At 24.5% G+C, this 19,585-nt stretch overlaps 4 protein-coding genes across 4 annotated transcripts; 1 reads left to right on the top strand and 3 right to left on the bottom strand.

The window, feature by feature from the left end:
- Positions 1–387: 387 nt before the first annotated feature.
- RPB11 (DNA-directed RNA polymerase II subunit RPB11, putative) lies at positions 388–1,597 on the bottom strand (the record flags this gene model as incomplete). Its single annotated transcript, XM_029007761.1, has 4 exons — positions 388–435; positions 605–776; positions 892–978; positions 1,527–1,597. The coding sequence occupies 4 exons, from the start codon at positions 1,595–1,597 to the stop codon at positions 388–390; spliced, it is 378 nt and encodes a 125-aa protein (XP_028864118.1).
- A 3,675-nt stretch (positions 1,598–5,272) lies between these two features.
- Positions 5,273–10,627, top strand: NIF1 (NLI interacting factor-like phosphatase, putative; the record flags this gene model as incomplete). Its single annotated transcript, XM_029007760.1, has 9 exons — positions 5,273–8,839; positions 9,029–9,115; positions 9,281–9,329; positions 9,483–9,553; positions 9,650–9,729; positions 9,852–9,918; positions 10,062–10,117; positions 10,243–10,309; positions 10,559–10,627. The coding sequence occupies 9 exons, from the start codon at positions 5,273–5,275 to the stop codon at positions 10,625–10,627; spliced, it is 4,113 nt and encodes a 1,370-aa protein (XP_028864117.1).
- Positions 10,628–12,932: 2,305 nt separating this feature from the next.
- On the bottom strand, positions 12,933–14,612 carry CYC4 (cyclin, putative; the record flags this gene model as incomplete). Its single annotated transcript, XM_029007759.1, has 6 exons — positions 12,933–12,970; positions 13,127–13,211; positions 13,345–13,441; positions 13,652–13,854; positions 14,030–14,209; positions 14,391–14,612. The coding sequence occupies 6 exons, from the start codon at positions 14,610–14,612 to the stop codon at positions 12,933–12,935; spliced, it is 825 nt and encodes a 274-aa protein (XP_028864116.1).
- A 562-nt stretch (positions 14,613–15,174) lies between these two features.
- PmUG01_14021200 (conserved Plasmodium protein, unknown function) lies at positions 15,175–18,636 on the bottom strand (the record flags this gene model as incomplete). The annotated part of the gene is made up of 1 exon (XM_029007758.1): positions 15,175–18,636. One exon carries the CDS (start codon positions 18,634–18,636, stop codon positions 15,175–15,177), a length of 3,462 nt encoding a protein of 1,153 aa, XP_028864115.1.
- Positions 18,637–19,585: the final 949 nt, after the last annotated feature.

Raw genomic sequence — 19,585 nt, 5'->3', positions numbered from 1 at the left:
TCCTTTACATATATTTACAAAAATGTGGTATGCATGTATAAATACGTATACACATATATCTTTAAAAAGTAATATACTGTGTATAACAATTTTATCGAAATTTAATTGTTACACCTTCAAAAAAGATTGAAAAAAAAAAAAAAATTATGCAGAATAAGCAACGTACGTAAAAAGATATTAACACGAAAATATATATGAATGAAATGTACTGTAAGAATATATATATATATATATGTATATGTATTGGTAGCTGTGTAGGCAAGTATAAACCTATTTGTTCAATGTGTGGAGTAGTTTCAAAAAGATGAGCAAAAAAAAAAAAATTATTTACAGCAAAAATAATTTATATTTTCAAAAAAGGGTATATATAATAAACGAATAAGTTCACTAATCCGCGTAATATGCGCTTATTTCTTTATATCTTTGAACTTTCTTCTGAAAAAAAAAAAGAAAAAATATCAAAATGAATAATGTTCAGAAAATATAGTTACGTTCTCTCGTTTCAACTTTTACGTAATTTCTCTAATATTTCTATTTGTTTTAATTTGTTTGAATTTTCATTAGCTTAAATCTTTTTTTTTTGTTTTTCTTTTTTTATTGTTACTGTAAATGTTTCCTTCAAATTTGATACTTGACACAATAAACTGTGTACAATGTCTGAAAGTAACTTAACGCCAGCATATCCTTTCGGTTTTATTGTTATTTCAATGGCATTTTGCAGAGGATGCGGTTGCCTGTATGCTGCGAATGTTACCTTGGGATCTTGACAAAGAGCTCTAATAATAAAAAAAAAATTGTCGAATATAAATAAGGTTTTTCCGTGTAACGGTGGACGTACACTTATATACATTTATAACATTCGCTTATTATCCTTTTCTTAAATATTCGTACTGTTTTATTAGATTTCCCATCGTATGATCTTCCAGTTTTATTGTAAATATGTTGCAGTCACCTTTTTCTGATATCTCACATTTAACTCTATCAAAATTTTAAATATAAAAAGGGGAGTATAAATAACAAAAATGCTTTAGTTTTTTTTGTTCTTTGAAACTATTTAAAATGTAGAGTTTACTACAGTGTGCAATATATCATGTAAATTAATTTGTTATAACTATATGTATATATATATATGTTCATGCATGTATATGAGGCGGTATCATTTTCTGTATTTTACAGCTTTTTCAGTTTATGTGTTAAAAGGTTATAAATTTCATGCAATTTATGCAAAGAAAAAAAAAAAAAAAAAAAAAAAAAGTAAATATTTCGACATGTGCTAACTCGTATATGTACAATTAATGATATCTTTACGTTAAATGAGTCATATTTATTTTTATAATTATAACTTTTATAATTCGTTTGGTGCCAAAATTGTATAATATCTTCTTATGTTCCCATTAAAACTACTTTCTGTTTGCTTTGTTTCTATTACATTCACTCTTTCTATATATATTCATGCATCGTGTACGTATAAACATATATAAACATATAAAAACATATTCATAATTGTTTCCCCCTTTTTTAATTACTTTTTTTCTCCTGGAGCAAGCACAAGTAAATCGATATTTTCTGGTTTATTAGATAACGTAGGGATAGACATTATAGCTTTTACTTTTTTACCTTTTTTAAAATTATACGATTATTATGTTATCATTTGAATCCTTTTTATATTATTTTCATTTAACCCTATATTTCTTACTGATCTTGTAAAGAAGGAATTTAATAATTATTCTTCTTCCTTATAAAGGGTAATTCATGAAAGAATAAGAAGATATGGAGATATGTAAATGAAAAATATAATAAATATTAATGAACTGAGAAAATTATATGCAACTAAAAACGAGATAAATATATATATGTAAATAATATTTAAAAAAAAAGTGTTCAAGAAAATAAAAATTTTATTTTTGAGTTAACATATTAAAATTTTATTATAAAAAGGAAAACGTATCCGACTGTTATTATTCATTAGAAAAAACTTTTTATTTTTTTGTAATACCAAAAAAGTAGAAGCATCTAGGGGAAAGGTAAATATTTATAGCAACAAATTCATTCTTTTCATAAATTTTTTTTTTTTTTTTTCGTGAGAAAGTTACGTAATAAATATAATGTAAGCTAACGAATTAAGGAAAATGCAAAATTTTTTGCTGTTAATAAATATGCCTTTTTGCAAAAAAAAAAAAAAAACATACATATATATATAATATGTAAATTTTGTGTTGCACAATTTTTTTAGCATTTTTTTTCCATTATAATGTTAGCTTTTTATCTATGTGTTTTTTTTGTGTGTTATTGTTCAACAATTTTTGTAATTTATTTTACATGTTAAGTTTCTGTAAAAGTATCAACTTATATTAAGGGAAAATATGAAGGAATAACAAATATTGACATAAAACCCCCCTTCATTGAATTTGAAAAATATATGTAAAACATGTAACCATTTAGTCTTGAGAGAAAATTCTATGTTAAATGATTATATACTTTTAAAAACAACAACATCACACTTTACATGAATATATATATGTGAAAGTACGGATGATTACATATCATATATATACAAGTAAGGTGAACATTTTTAATTGTAAGTGCCGAAGAAGTTAATTCCTGTGAAATACATATAAAAAAGAGTATGTTGATTGTAAATATAAAAATGGAAGTTGAAATATACCTACTATACAATACCATAAAAATAGGTATAAAACAAAAACAGCGTTAAAAAAAATTGCTACTGCTTGATTCTTTTTTTCAAATAAATAAAACTAAGAGCTTCTACAACGGAAGAAGGAGCGAAGTAGCAGTACATTTTTACGCAACAATAGCAATGCATTCTGAAAACTATAAAAAATGCATATTTTTTTATGCAAGGGTGTGAAATTGTCAAGGTGTTCTTCTATATAAAAAACTATTTTACTTTTTTAGGTAATTTTTCCACATTCTCTTTTGAACCTTTTCATTATTTTGAGGTGTCTAATTTTATTTATTATATTATTCTTTTTTTAAGCTTTCTCAATGGTACAACTTTATTGATTAACTTTAGCGATACTGTTCTTTCTATAAATTTGACCTATTATATATTTTTTTATCAATAATTATGATAGATTAAAATGAAATTAAATTTTAATTGTTACTATATCTGAAAAGAGAAATAATTTTTAATAAAGCAAAATAAAATAATGAATTAAATGGTGATAAAACTCTCACTTAATTATGAAGGGTATGTTATAATACAAAAGTACACGTGTTCTTACGTATGTACCTATAAGAACAAACGGTTGTACGTGTGTATTATGTAGAACAATTTATACGAGCATATTTCATTAAACTTTTGGCATATTTATATGGAACATATTTATATAAAGGACTTTCTTTTTTTTTTTTTTTAACATTTTTGGGTAGATATAATTACACAAAATGAAAATAGGAATAACAAAGGAATTTTTGAAATATTTTCCTGCTTGTTTTTTTTATTTATATATATATAGATAGAAAAAACATGTAGGTGCATAAACTACGTCAGTATATTCATATATAAAGTAGTGCTTAATATATTTTGAGTGTATTGCTGCTGCTGATATGCATATATAATTGTCCCATTTTACATTTACTAAGAAGGCTTTTTCTTTTTTTTTTTTTTTGTTTACCCTTCGAATGGAAAAAGAAAAAAATAATCTTTTGTAAATTTATATGTCTCCTTTTATACGTACACATTTATGTATGTATGTATGTAAACACTTATTATTTAAGCACTAGTACGTGCTTCGGTTAGACAGAAGAAAACATTTCATTTATTACGAATACACATACATAAAATCACACACAAGTTAACGTTTTATAATGTAATAAGAAAACAATTTTCGATGATATTTGTTATCTTTATATTTTTAAAATATATATAATTTTAAAAGTTGCTTTTTTTTTCTTTTATTATATATGCAAACAGCAGAAATGTGTGTATGTATATAAGTATATATATATATATATATATATATATAAAGAAATGAAAGAAACGAAAACTTTTCATAAATAGGCTTAATGGCTTAAACATAGTAAAAAGTAACTATTTGGTGAAAAAATATATATTTTTTTTTAAATGTATGAAGAATTAAATACTTTTTATATCATTTTATATTGATTTTATCTTTATAAAACATTAGTGTTATACTTTAATTAAATTCTTTTTTTTTCGTCCTTTTTTGCATTATTGTCCATATCGTACAAATCTAACAATATTTTTTATTTTAATTTTTTCTTTTGCATTTTGATAAAGATAAAAATTTTCTGAATAATTCAGCAGTTGGAATGGATGCAACTTTTTACATTATTCCTTTTTTTTTTTTTTTTTTCTTGTATTTTACCACATTTGTGAACCACTTATGCATAATTTTTTCTTGTAATTAGGGGTATATAGTAAGGATCAAAAATGTTAATGCTTTAGTAACAGTTAAATTGAGGAAGACTTGTGTTTAATACAAGTAAACGTAAATGTATCTCTTATGTTTTTATTTTTAATCAAATGAGAGAAAGAATATACGATAATGTAGCATATCATATAATAGAAAATACAGTAGAATAATGTAAAGTAACAAAGAAAAGAACAAGTAAATAAAAATCTTATGAAACCATTATAGTGTCACGTTGCATAAGCTACTAGAAAAAATCATAAAGGAAGAATAAAGTAGAAAAAGTTCTTTAGAAGATCAAACTCAAACATATATATTGTGACAAAATTGGATTTCTATTTTAATTAATTGTGTATTTTAAGTATTATAACAACAGCAACAGTTATTGTAAGATCATTTAAGCGTATAGAACCTAACTAGTACATTCTGGGTTCTTAAGGTTACAAAAATATCACATACAAAAATTAGAAGGACAAATTAAATACAGCGTGGTACCTATTTGGGATGCTGAGAAAAAAAAATATTTTTTCACCATTACTTATCAATTATAATAAATACGTTATATTAATAAAATTTTCCCTCTGTAATATAAATGTTTAAACACAAGTATATTTATTGTAATGTTTACATAATCACAGGGCGATAGAAAATTTGCATAATGTTACTGTTGCAATTGTTTATATTAATTAGTACTTTTTACAAAAAAAAAGGCAAAGGCAGTATAAAAGGAGAGTGAAAAAATTGATAAATCAATTTTCTAAAGCATTTAGGAAAAATTAGACAAAAAAAAAAAAAAAAAAAAAGAGAAAAAACTAAATTAAAAAGAAGTAAAAGCAGAAGCAGAATACGAAGAAAAAGAATAGATACAAAATAAAATGGGGGAGAGCTATGTGCATATACACAAGAATGAAGGGGAGAACATCCTACTAAAATTGAGTGATGATGTACTTACAGACGAATTAGAGTATGCACTAGTTCCGCAGTATATCTTACCAAAGGACAAGAAACAGAGGGACGGGTACTGTATTTTGAAGAAAAAGAATTTTATTATTAACAAAAGAGAAATAAAGGATATTAAAAGAATGAAAAAAGGGGTAGATGGTAAATTAGGAAATAATTTCAGTTTCTCACCTGATAGTTATAATAACAAATATAATAGTGATATTAATGGAATCAGGAATAATATTAATGATAACTGTAATAGTAATAGTAATAGAAATGGTAACATTCATGGTAATAGTAATGATAACAATTATGAAAACAGTATGAGTAGCAGTAATTGTAACAGTAATTATAGTATTACCGATAATAACTACACTACCATTTGCAATTTAAAATATTTTAATTCTTATTTAAAAAATTGTAAAAGAAACGAAAAAATTGCAAGTAAATTTTCTCAAGTGAACAGGAACGAAAAGAATGAAAGAAAAAAAATAATAAAAATGTCATGTAGCAGTAGAAGCAATTACATTTTCTTTAATAGATTAAATAAGAAAAAATTGAAACTTGCAAAGGGAAATAATTTGCCTCTCTCTCCTGTCATTAAGAATATTGATGAAAGGGCAAATAATGACATGAGCTGTAGGAAGGAAATTTTTGTTAATCAGTTAAGTAACTCGTCCAAAATAATTGTAAATTCAGCTGAAAGAATAAGAATTTTAAAAAAAATATTTTTCAAAATTAAAAGAAAGAATGAAAAATTGTTACGTGATAAAAATTTTGTGGAATCTAATCTGAGTAGGTGTCTAACAGATGCTTCTACTCTGCATGAGTGTGATGTCACTATCTCAAAAGTGGGAAAAGAGAAGGAAGAAATATATAAAGAAAAAGAAATATCAACAAACAGGACCTTAGCCATCTCTGGTTTAGCAAAGTTAAGTAAAAATAGAATATATAATGGAGAAAATAATAGCATATTATGTCAAGACGCGTTTAAAAATATCATGATTAAACATAAGAAAAACAATATAAAATGTTACAATGGTACTAAAGAGAGGAAAGAACAAATAAATTTAAATAAAAGTATAAATGTTAATAAAAAAGAATACTTTAAAACTAATAACAAATATGCAAATATAAGTATACATTCGCTTAAAGAATTTTTAAAGGATAAGAAAAAAGAATATTATGAATATGGTGTGGTGTATGAAGGCAAAAAAAATAGAGGAATGAAAAACTTCATTTTTTTAAATAAGGAAAAGGCAAGATACATTAAACCTAAAGAAAATACAACATTTAACATAATTAAAAAGAGAAACTGTAGTATAACTCGCAATAATAATTTTGGTAAAAATAAAATATGCGCGAGTGATGATGATGCTATCTTAGAATATTGTTCATCAGGTATTAGCATAAAACAGAGTGGCATTACTAGAATTACTAGTATAGCTAGTGCTAGCAGTTATAGCGGTGTTCTTTCTACTAAAGGAAGCTCAATGAATGACGTAAAAGGTAGGGAGAACAACATAAATAAAGATTATTTTTCTTGTTCTGTTAAAAAGGACATAAATGAAAACTTTATTATGCATAAGCACCCTGCGAATGGTGAAAAAAAAAAAAAAATAAAAAACAAATGCCCTATCAGCGAAAATGATAATAAAATATTTGTAGATAATGAGATATACACTAAGAATGGGAAAGAGAAAATTCTGAAAAATGTATCACTGGGAAAGCAGAAGAAAGATGCGAATGAACAAAATGAGGAAACCACGACAGAAATAAATAAAGGATTTAATATTAAATGTTTCCAAACAAGTAAAAATAATAAGAGGTATGAAATCAAAAGAGGAAATAACTCAAAATCCAAGAATAAGGTAGAAGTATACTTGTATGATGAGGAGAAAGGTGGAAGGTGGGCTGCCAATCATGAAGGAAAAAAAAAGGATGAATATGAAGATAAACTGGCTAATTTTAACGTATATAGATGTAAAGTAGGTGCTAAAAATAACAAAAATAAAGTAAAAAGTAATATTGAAAATAATGTAGTACACCCCAATAATGACAGATTTGATGTTAAGTATACGAATTATGAAAATGATTTCGACTTGTTTTGCAAAGATGTATACAAAAGAATAAAGATAAAAAGAGGAAGCACATTTCACTACGTTTATGAAAAAGATAGGGAAAAAAATAGGGAAAAAAATAGAAAAGATATAAAAATAAATCTGGCATACTCAAGATACATGAAAAAAAAAAAAAAAAATGGACTCGCCGACATATATGACGAAGAAAAGTGTACCAAAAAAAAAATGTTTTTTTTTGAAAAAAATAAATTAAGGCTAAAAAATTTTATTAAGAATAGTGAACTATTTAATTTATCTAGAAAAGTAAATGGTATTCATTTAAAAAAGGAAAAAAGATATATGAGAACAAAAGAAGATTTAGGACATTTGGCAAGTTACAATTTTATAAAATCTGATGATTCCATAAGTAAATCTGAGAAGTTGAAAATGTGCAGAAATGAAAATTACGTCGATAAAGAGAATTTAAATAAAAGTAGTACAGAAGAAAAAAAAAATAATAAAATAAAAGAAATTGCATCTACAGATACTTTAGGTTTAAAAGAGGAGAAAGGGAAGAAGGATAAACAAATTAGGAAGGAGGAAAATGTTTTTCGAGATGAAAAAAAAATATACAGTGCGAAACCTTTTGAAGATGTAGAAAAGAATATTGAAGAAAAACTTAAAAAAACAGAAGACGAACAATATGAAAGTGATAGAAAGCAAGTTAATATGTGTGATATAGGTAGTACAAATCATTTAAAAAAAATGAACACTTCTGAATCATGTAAAGACAGTGCACCCTATTTAGAAGAGGCAAGTTCCGAAAAACAACTAAGTAATGAAAACAGGTCAGTTAAAATACAAATTAGTAACGTTAATAATTCTATCAAATGTGATAATGAGACAGATGATAATATAGATGGTAACGACTATTTATCAAGTGTTAAAAAAAAATTGGAAATCGACAATATGATTTGGAGTCTTCCTAATGAAAACAATTGTAATAATTATTACTACGAGAAAAAAGAAGATCTTGAAGACGGAATTGAGGGTGAATTTGGGAAAGGATTTAAAAGGGAAGGCGCAGGAGAAAATGAAGACAAAGTTGAGCGCAAAGTGGAGATAATAAAAAAGGGTACAAAAGAACTGCGTTCTTATTTTATGAAATTTAAGTCTTTTCTTTTTTTTGAAAATATAAAACGTTCAAATAGTATTATCACTCTGAATAGTGAAAATGGATTAAACAAAATTATTAGAAATAATAAATTTCATTTAAAGAGAAAAAAAAAAATAAAAAAATTGAAAAGTTTAAGCTTACTAAATATATACAATACAACAAATATATTAAAAAATAATACAAGCGAAAAAATGGTAAATACGAAGAACAAAAATTCTGAAACTTGTAATTCTTTATTGGGAGAACAAAAAGAAAAGGATAAAGTAAGCTTTAAATTTTGTGATTTTTTTTTTTTTTTTCATTTCATTTTTGTACATGATGTAGAATTGTAAACGTAGATAATTGCACTTTGGACATATTTCTGTGCAGTGCCCCTCTTGCCGTTTTTCCTTTCCTTATTTTTCTTTTTCGTTTATTTAAAAAAAAATTTTTGATTTTATTTTATTCAAAAGGGAAGAAAAACAATCGTTCTTGACTTAGATGAAACACTTGTTCATAGCACGTTAAAGAAGGACAAACATAATTCTTTTAAGATACAAGTAATTATGAAATATTATATATTTAAAAATGAATATGACACTTTTTTTTTTTTTTTTTTTTTTTTTTTGCGTGATTTATTGTTTCACTATTTATATATATATTATATATTCATTATAAATTATATGTAAATTTATTTTTCTTTTTGTAATTTTTTATATATTTAGGTTGAGTTGAATGAAGGGAATTGTTCAGTTTATGTAAATAAGAGACCAGGTTAGAAGGGAAAAAAGAAAATACAAAAAGGCGCACAAAAAATATAATTAAGACGTATACCGCAAAAAAAAAAAAAAAAATAATACAATAAAACACATAAAACTTATGTAACAAAACATTTAATTATAACATTTTCTTTGTTTTTATGAAAAGGTGTGGACAATTTTTTAAAAGAAATATCAAAATATTTCGAAGTAGTCATTTTTACAGCCAGTCTACCGAAGGTATAAAAAGGAAAATTACCTCTTTTATCATTTTGAAAATAGTACATGAGAATTTTATTTTAATATATTTCATTTTTTTTTTTCTTATTGATACAGTATGCAAATGCTGTTATTGATAAGTTGGACAAAAATGATGTTTGTGCTTACAGACTATTTAGGGAATCTTGTACTTTTTTGTAAGTTTATTAGACAAGGAAAAATAAAAAAGGAATAATTATATAGTCATTACATTTTTAATATACAATATGGAACTATTAAAAAAAACAAAACAAATTCATACTTTGTACACCTTTTTTAGGAACAACAATTTTGTAAAAGATCTAAAAATGTTAGGACGGGATTTAAATAATGTTATTATTATTGATGTATGAGAAAAAATGCGTTTAATAGATACTTATGTTTATGCATTTAAATTTGTATATGTACATATGTTTATATGTGCATACGTATATATATGAATATTTATACATGAACACATGTGGGAACTTTTCTTACTCCCCCTTTTTAGAATTCCACATTTGTTCACAAATTTTGCGAAGATAACTGTATCTTAATTAAAAGCTGGTACACATATATTTATAAGATCACTTTAATATATTTAAATTATAGATATTAATGTTTTTGTTATAACTACTTACCCCTTTATCTAACATTATAAAAATTGTAATTTTATATTCTTTACCTTTTAGGTATGATGACCCCAATGACAGGGAACTGTACAAATTAATACCTTTTCTAAAAAAACTGTCAAAGAAGGTAAAATGATAAAATTGAGATAGCTAGTTCTGCCAAATTAATATATGCTACACAGTACATTAAAATCCTCCTATGTTTTGAGCTCATATGAGCCACATGTATCTAAGTATATTTATACACATGTATACATATTTTGCATTTATCCTTCATCCGCTTAACTAGTCTAATTTTTACGGTTAACGGATTACTGTTTTTTTTTTTTTTTCCTCTTAATTTCTCATTTTAAAATAAATTTTTCTTTTCTTTTAGAAGTCAGTCTTAAGCGACTTAAAGAAGTATAACAAAAAAAACAAAAAAAAGATTTTAAAATACCTCTAAAATAATGTAGTTATCTCATTTATGGTTTAAATGGTTTACTATGTTAATGAAGTCACCTTCCATTTTACACCCTTCTAATATTTGGGTGTCATAAAATATCTATATTAGTAGTAATTCTGATCACCTATTTAAGTTAATATATAGGTAAGCAGTACTCTTACATTATATATTTTCATAAATTTTAAATGTTTTTTCCAAATTGTAGTTTTTTTTCAAAATGAAATGAATTAATGGGCATATATACACATTTTTAAATGATTTAATGAAACTCACGTGTATTTTGCACTTAGGAGTCATATAAATTATACATACAGAGCATATTTATGTAAATATGTTTTTTTTTTTTTTTTTTTTTTTTGAGTTAAATATAGAATTATTTTTTAATTTTAATATTATTATTATTAAGCTATTAAATATCTTAGCTTAAGTTATTTATTTTATATATACAAATTTTACAATATAAAAAAATAATAGTGCAGTAAGATATTATACAATGTAACAACAAACGAAAGCATAAATTGATTGCTAAAAAAATGCAAAAATGTTTTACTTAAAAATCACTCAGCGGTATACATATTAAAATTCGAAAATAAATCATATGTAAGCTATGTCTTGCTCACATTTTCGTAAACATATTAACAATGAATATATGGAGGAAAAGATTTAGTGCGTAAGTTTTTTTTTATATGATCACGTTAATTTTTAGAAAGCAGTATTTATATCCTCTCTGGCTTGTTATTCTTAGTTAAAATATGAATTTTTTGGATGGAAAAAAAAAATATATATATATATGTAATAATACGCAATTGAGACCCTACTAATTTCCTACGAAGTCGGTGCGTCGATTTTTTTTTTTTTTTTGATTAAAATAACATCGTGTAACTTGAAGAAGCATGCTAGCTAAATAGGAACATCTTTAAATTTTAACGCAGCATTAAATTTTTGTTAGAAACCGAAAAAAAAATAAGATCATATATTACTATTTATTTATTTATAAATAAATAAATACATATATATATATATATATGTATTTACAAAATTCTGCTCAAACATATTCGTCTTGCGGAATTTAAAGAATATAAGAACATATAAAAAAAATAAACATTTTTGTTTTTAACTTAAAAAAAAAATATATATATATTTAAATTATGTATTTTATATAAAGAAAAGAAAAACCAAAGAAAAAGGAATTCATTTAATATTTTTTTCTTGCTCAGGCTATGCAAAATATTTTTTATTAAATTTTCTTTTTTCATAATGAAATTTTTTATTTTTTTCGTTGCATTTCATTCAATTGTATATTGAATTACTTGAATTTTTGTTAAATTTGTATGTGGGTGAGTTAAATGCAAATAGAAAATTTCACTCCAAGAAAGGAAAAAATAAACATTTTTTACTTGTAGTTCAGTGTATATATATATATACATAATATTACGTATGTACTTCATTTTATACGCAAATTCATTACATGTAATTTTTTTTCGTGATCCATGCTATCCTTATATAAAGAGGAAGAAGTATATAAGCTAAATTGTAAATGTGAAAAAATATTTTTTCGAAATAAAATTAAAAAAGAAGAGAATTTTTTACAAGTGATGATTATATAAAAATACGATGTGCTCTCGAGTCCTGAGTGAAAATACTGAACTCAAACATACTCAGTTGAGCGGAAGTTTCAGATGAAATTAAAACAAGTATCTGATGAAAAAATTCGTCTTCACTGTTTGTTTAACAGTTAAAAGAAGAAAAAGGTTTCTTAAAAAAATACGTTATACGAAAAAAGAACACGTGACAAATTACGTTGCTTTGCATATTATGAATACATGGAATTTGTGTTATTTCAGTGTATCATACGGTTACAATCGTTGCTATATTAATTTCCATGTTCTTATAAATGCATACGTACATAAGAATATATATATATATATACATGCTTACATGCATACATACATGTGTATATTCCAGTAAGAAATAATATATTGTTATATCAACAACGCATATATTATTAAGCACAAGCTTGAATGTTATGTATGTAAAAAGTAAATGCTTAAATCATAAATGCTTTTTGGTGTGTATCAAAAAAATGTAATAAAGGATAATATAGACGATTTCTTAGAAGGATGTATAATTATATGATCATTTTAAAAAAATAATATTGACAAAATAAGGAAAAAGTAAAAAATGGATTGACATTTATGTACGTTTTTTTTTTTTTTTTATTCTTGTATAATAAATAAGGAATTTTGCATAAATAAAAGAGTTTTGTATTGTTGTCATCGTTTTTAATCAACTGTATAATGTCCACTTATTTTTTTGTTAAAACATCTATATACTGACAGCGTCCTAATAAAGGAATCGAAAAGGAAAAAATATATGTTAGCAAAAAGTATGTTGAAAGGTAAGTAAGAAGCCTTTTCTTAATAAAACATGTACATGTAAATATGAATATATAAATTAGTTTATTATATATACATATGTACATATACAAAGAGTTTATACCTATTTTGTACAGTTGCAAAATTCGGATGCATATTCTTTTTATGTCATCGTATTCTACATCAAATAGCTTGAACCAATTCGTGCTCTGGTTACATTAATAAAGAAAAAGTAAAAAATTAATAAATGCACATGGAGTTATGATGTAACTACAGTTATAAATATTATATAAAAATGTATTTATTATATATGTATTGTATATATATGTACACGTTTTATACTTTAATTAATGGTATATTTAATTTGTAAGAAGCTAGGAAAATGCTAGCGACTGCTATACAGCGTGGCTGATATTCACAGCAAAGGGTTGTTCGCATACTGAAAAAAATAAAGTATATCAAAATAAATAAATAATTATATATGTAGAAATGAGTGTTAAGGAATATTACACCCTGCAACTTTATGAACAATACAACTATATTACATACTTTATGAAAAAAATCATGAATCATAAAAGATATTAAAAGGGGAATATCACGTGACATTTAAAAAAAAAAAAAAAAAAAAATGAGCAAAATATTTATTAACCTATCATTTAAAAATCCCCACGCAATTTGTGCTAATTTTTTTGTTATATCACCGTCAAATTTGTTCAAGTTGTTAAAAAGAGAATGAATATAAGGTAAAAGAAATAAATGCGGATGTTGAATTATTTTATGAACTAAAAATCCAATCTCTTTTAATATCAGAAGTTCGTAAGTATAAATATCAACCTTCATATTTTTATATTCCTAAGAACGAACGTAATTAAGAAAAAAAAAAAAAAAATAGTATGAACAGAGCAAATCCACGTAATATTTTCCAGTGGCATGCGCAAAATGCATTTAAAATAAAAGTGTATACATCACAGTTAATATATAATTTATATTTGTATATATGCACTATTTTACGGTAAGCAGTTATTACTTGCGATTCTATGTCTATCTTAAAATGCTCTAACTTGATATTTTTCAGATCAAAATAATAGTGTTTGCTCTTTAAATCTTCATATTTATATAAAAAATAAAAGGTGCTAATTATTTTATAAACACGACAAAAGTTCTCTTCTAATTTACAAGACAAGTAGAGTGATGCGGGAGCTATAATCTGAAGAAAAACAAAAGTTCAACTCTTACATATGTGAAATATGACTTATGTATTAATGGGTTATCAACAGGACCACTGGATTTATATATATATATATATATGTATGTATATGTGCACGTACACAGGTTTACATATATGTATACACAAATGTACAAACGCAGTATTTCTGCAATTCGTTAACCTTCACGTCATAATCAGTAAGCGATTTTTTAAAATAAAAACGATGAAACAAAACCTGGCCAGTTGCTATTGTCACAGCCTTCAGTTTTAAAATTATTCCAGCTTCTTGTAATAACTGGCATCCGTATATTCTCAATTTTAATTCATCACTTTTTGTAACATTCTTTTCTTCACTTGGAGTTTTTACATTTTCAGTATTGATTAATATTATATCATTTATCATATTTTACAAAAACTGATTTTATCCTTTAATATGTAAAAAGGAATAAGTTGTCACAATTTAAAAATATAACAGTTGTGATAAATAACATGAAAATAGGAAAAACAAAAAAATAAGGCTACTAAAAAATAGAACGTAATAAATTCAAAAAAAAAAAAAAAAAATTTATACGTAAATGTGCGAAAATACAAATAAAACAGCACATAGATATTTGATTTTATAAAAAATATTGACTATGACAGAATCGGTCTTTCTTTTATAAATGAAAAAAAAAGGAAAAGAAGAAAAATGGATGATAAAAATGAAGTCAAAAACCTAAATACCACTGCGCATCGGACTACATGGTATGAAATTCGTCCTAACACAATCGTATTAAAATTTTGTGTTATGTGCATAGGTAGAGTTAATATGTATATATATATAATATGTGTTTATTTAAAATATCTTTTTTGTACTTGTAAACAATTTTTTCATGTAAAGGTAAAACGTTGACGCGTATACGTAACACGCATACTCATGCTTTATGCCTTAGAAGAGAACTTACCCGTGCGCCCTTGTGATCTACTTAATTTTTTAAAAGATTTTTCATATGTTTATATTTTTGTGTAAGCTTAATTTTTGCATTTTGCAGTTCTTTAAGTTTCATAATTTTGTATAAAACAATGTTAAAATTATTGTGTTCAAAAACATTTATGGATTTGTCTGAGTTAAATAAATTTCCTTGCAAAAATTTATTTTGTAAGAATTTTAAATCAGCATATTTAAGCATGCCTTCTTTTAATGCTTTTTCATAATTAATATCGTAAAATTGTTCATAAATAATTTCATCAATTAATTTAATTAAAACATGTAGCACGATTATTTCAGAGCTTACTGATAAGTATTGTTCCCATTTTAATAAGTCATTTATATCAATTTTGGAAAGATGATTTAAATCATCATAAATAATAATTCTGATAACAGCTAATAGGATGGGATCTATTATGTTATCAGTACCTATGTAGAAATATTTTTTCTGTTGAGAATGGTGAAGTTTTTCATCAATATAAAATTTGTTAATACGTTCTTTCATTGTAAATATATTATATTCATTAAAATATTTATTTTTGCGTACATAATCATTTAATATTTCTTTTTTTTTTCTTGTAATTTTTGCGTTCTCAGCATTATTAATATCAAACCTCTCATATACATTATCATTATGAGGAATAATATTTAATAATTTAAACAGTTCTACTTTAACCTGTGGTAAACTCTCTAGCATTATAAGAGGTAATTTATCAAACCCTAATATTTGTATAATTATCTCTCTTATTATTTTCACATCAAAATGGAAATAAATTCTTGTACTTTTTTTTTCTATAAATCCATATTCCAGTAGTAAAAGATCATTACTCAGCTTCCCGTAGCTTATTGTAATTTCTTCATCAACCCCTATATCTTCTGAGCTGATTAACTCGACATTATAAACATTGTCAGTTGGTGAATCTTTCACACTGTTATTATCATTAGTGTCACTGTTACACCTGCTGTTACTGCTACTGTTACTACTGCTACTGTTACTACTGCTACTGTTACTACTGTTATTATTATTATTATTATCATTATTATTATTATCATTATTCTTATTCGTATTTTTTTCGTGCTCTTCAAACGTCTTTTCCTCTGGCTTGTCTTCATATGCACTCTCTTCTGAAATTTCATTTACTTCCTTTTTTTTTATCGAAATATTGTTCGTCTGGCTAACACATACACTGCCATCATAATTGTGATACGTTTTGCTGTTCTCATCAGTTCTGTAACCACGTGTTTGGTAGAATTTTTTTTTCCTAATTTGCTTGATTTCCTTCTTAATAATAGAATTCGTGAAAAGATTCCTATGATTGCAAATATCTATTATAGGTATTAAACACATATATCTGTTTTCATCTTCTTTTTCTTTTTTTTCATATTCGCTAAAATCATATTTAGAACATTCCTTTACACTAAACTGCTCAGCAACTTTATAATCACTGATCGTCATTTTTATGCTACTGTTTAAAATATTATCTTTTAAGTTGTTATAATGCCCATTTTCTTCGTCCTCTTGTTTTATTATTTCATTTTTTTTCTTATCTCCAATTAAAATTATGTCGCTTTTTATTTTTATAACATGGGAAGAAACATATGAATATATGTGCATCAAAAAGTTGTAATTGAAAAGTTCATCAAACGATTTAAATAGGGAAGAATCGTAAGTAACCGATCTAATGATGTGTTCAAAGTTGTCATTTAGGTGATTACATTTGCCATTGGAGAAATTTTCTTCGCCACTTATGGGGTTACTGTTTATCCCAATTTGATTAAATGTATCCTTATAGTAAGAGTAATTTTTGTGATCATGATTTAAATTCTGTTTCTGTACGTTAGAGTAATCTGATCCAAGTAAAATGAATTTATATAATTCATTCTGATCAACCATGTGGACATGTTGCAATTTTGAAATATATAGATTTTGAGTTTTTCTACAAGTGTTACAGTTTTTTAAATAGTGTTCAATTTGAGAATAATATTTGTTATTTGTAAATAAAATTCTATCTATAATATCTGAGTGGATAAATAGAAAATTATAATCATTATTTTCATTGTTTTTGTACAGATTTACTATTTCATGAATCATCTGTCTTCTAAAATATATAATATTTTTAATATTTGTATTATTAAAGAGAAAAAAGGAAGAATCGGAAAAGAACAAGGGCAAATGACTTAACATTTTTTTATTTACAATGTAATTGATATAATATTCATAATTTTTATAAAACAAAAAACTTTTTTCATTTTTAAGTGTAGCGTATGAGTTTGCGTGAAGCATTGAATTTATTTCCTTCATATGATGGAAGTTTAAGGGAAATGCTTTATCTGCTTTATCATTTATGTGTAATATATTGTTATTTTTCTCAAGAAACATTGTTTGTTCCTTTATATGAAGTTCATTTTTACATAAATCCCTTTTTTCTTCTATTTCTTCAAAATATTTATTCAATAAGAGGAAAAAGGTGTTATTAAAGTTATAAGCATAAAGTAGGATGTTTACATATTTTGAAATAAAATATATATATGTAATTATTAATGTTAATTTGATATCCCAGTATTTTAAATAAATATGTGGTGATTTCATAAAAGAAAGGAAACTAATATGTCTTGTGTATATATCATACATTAAAATTGCAAGAGGATCTAATTCTTTTACTTGTTCTTCCATGTTATTCTTAAATATATATTTTATATAATTTACATTATAAGAATTAGAAAAAGAATTTACAAAATTTTGAATTTGGTTTATTACATGATCAAAATTAATAATGTATGAATTAGGAATGCTACATATTACTTCCGATTTTTTAATTTCTCTTTTTGCGTTCATGCAGAGTATTATATTATCATCGTCACTTGTATAAGTATAGTTATCACCATTAGGTTTATATTTGATCTTTTCACTACCATTTTCTTTGTTACTTTTATTATTATTCTCCCCTTTCACTTGTTTTTCAAAATTTTCGTTAACTTGAACCTTATGTTCTTCTATAAAATCATAGATTCTATTTTTTGTGTATGCATAGCTTTTCCGACTATGTTCAGTAAATTTAATGTTTTGTAATGTTATCCCATTTCTCTCTAAATAGTTGACCAAGTTATTTATAGTAAAATTAGTATTTAGAGAATTATTCATATATTCGTATTTTCTGTTCAATGTGCTATCTAAGAATTTACTTAAATAGTCTAATGTACTACTTTCTTTGCTTATATTTTCCTCCTTAGATAATTTTAAAGGATTGTCTTTCTTTTTCAATATATAGGAAGCATGTTTATGCTTTCGAATAAGTCTACTCTGCACAACTGGAGAGTCCTTTTGCCTATGAGGCAAAACATTTTTTATAAAACATGGAAACAATTTTATTTTATTTATATGTATTATCTTATTTTTGGTTAGAAATATATTTATGAGTAGTACTATACATTTTAAGCAAAATGATAATTTGTTACTCATATTATTTGGCTGGTACACGGGGGATCCCACGGGTAAGTATACACGAATATGCATATACTGATATATACATACATATATATATATACATACATATATATATATACATACATATATATATATATACATACATATATATACATACATATATATATATATATATATTTATTTATTTATTTATTTATTTATTTATTTATTTGCATTTACACTTACACTTAAACGTATATACATGCCATTATTGCGTCACTTTATGGGTTTGACATACAGTAGCATTTACAATTCGGCTTAAAAGTGTTTTAATTAGGTAAGAACATCTTTCTTTTTATAGCTGCATAATAGGCGAAAATTATCAAGTTTCTACAAATTAAAAACCTACACAATATGTGAAATACATATACAATGCTATTTCTTCTTTTTAAATGGGTAAAATTTATTTTTCGTAAAAATGAAAAACCTTAAAACACTTACTTTTCCTTTTATGCACTAAAATAAGAGTGCATATATGATCATTGTTTACCCAACTTTTCAATTAATTCATTTATTCTATGATGATTTAAAAAATTTTAAAAAATTGTAGCACTGTCAATTTTAAAAACATGTTGTTTTTTACATATAAAAAAATTAAAGATCATTTGAAGAAAAGAAAAAAATAAAAAACGCGAAGAATCCTTATATATACACATGAAAAAAAAAAAAAAATTCACATTTATTTAAATATTTCAGTTTGATTAAATTTTTAATTATGCTATTGTAGAATATTTCCTTCATGTGAAAGTAGGATAGCTGGTAAAAGTGTGTATGAACGACAATGCTGGCATAGCATGTGAAGGGAAAACACAAAAAGAAAATAAAAGTGTGTCCTTTATATTTTTTAATATTTGCATACATATACATACATACGTACATATACACACACATACGTGTGCACATATTCTACTTTTTTCTAGTCGAA

Source organism: Plasmodium malariae (genome assembly GCF_900090045.1).
Source record: "Plasmodium malariae genome assembly, chromosome: 14".
In the NCBI taxonomy this organism is placed as follows: domain Eukaryota; phylum Apicomplexa; class Aconoidasida; order Haemosporida; family Plasmodiidae; genus Plasmodium; species Plasmodium malariae.
The sequence above is the reverse complement of the archived record's forward strand: the minus strand, read 5'-3'. Positions and strand labels throughout refer to the sequence as shown.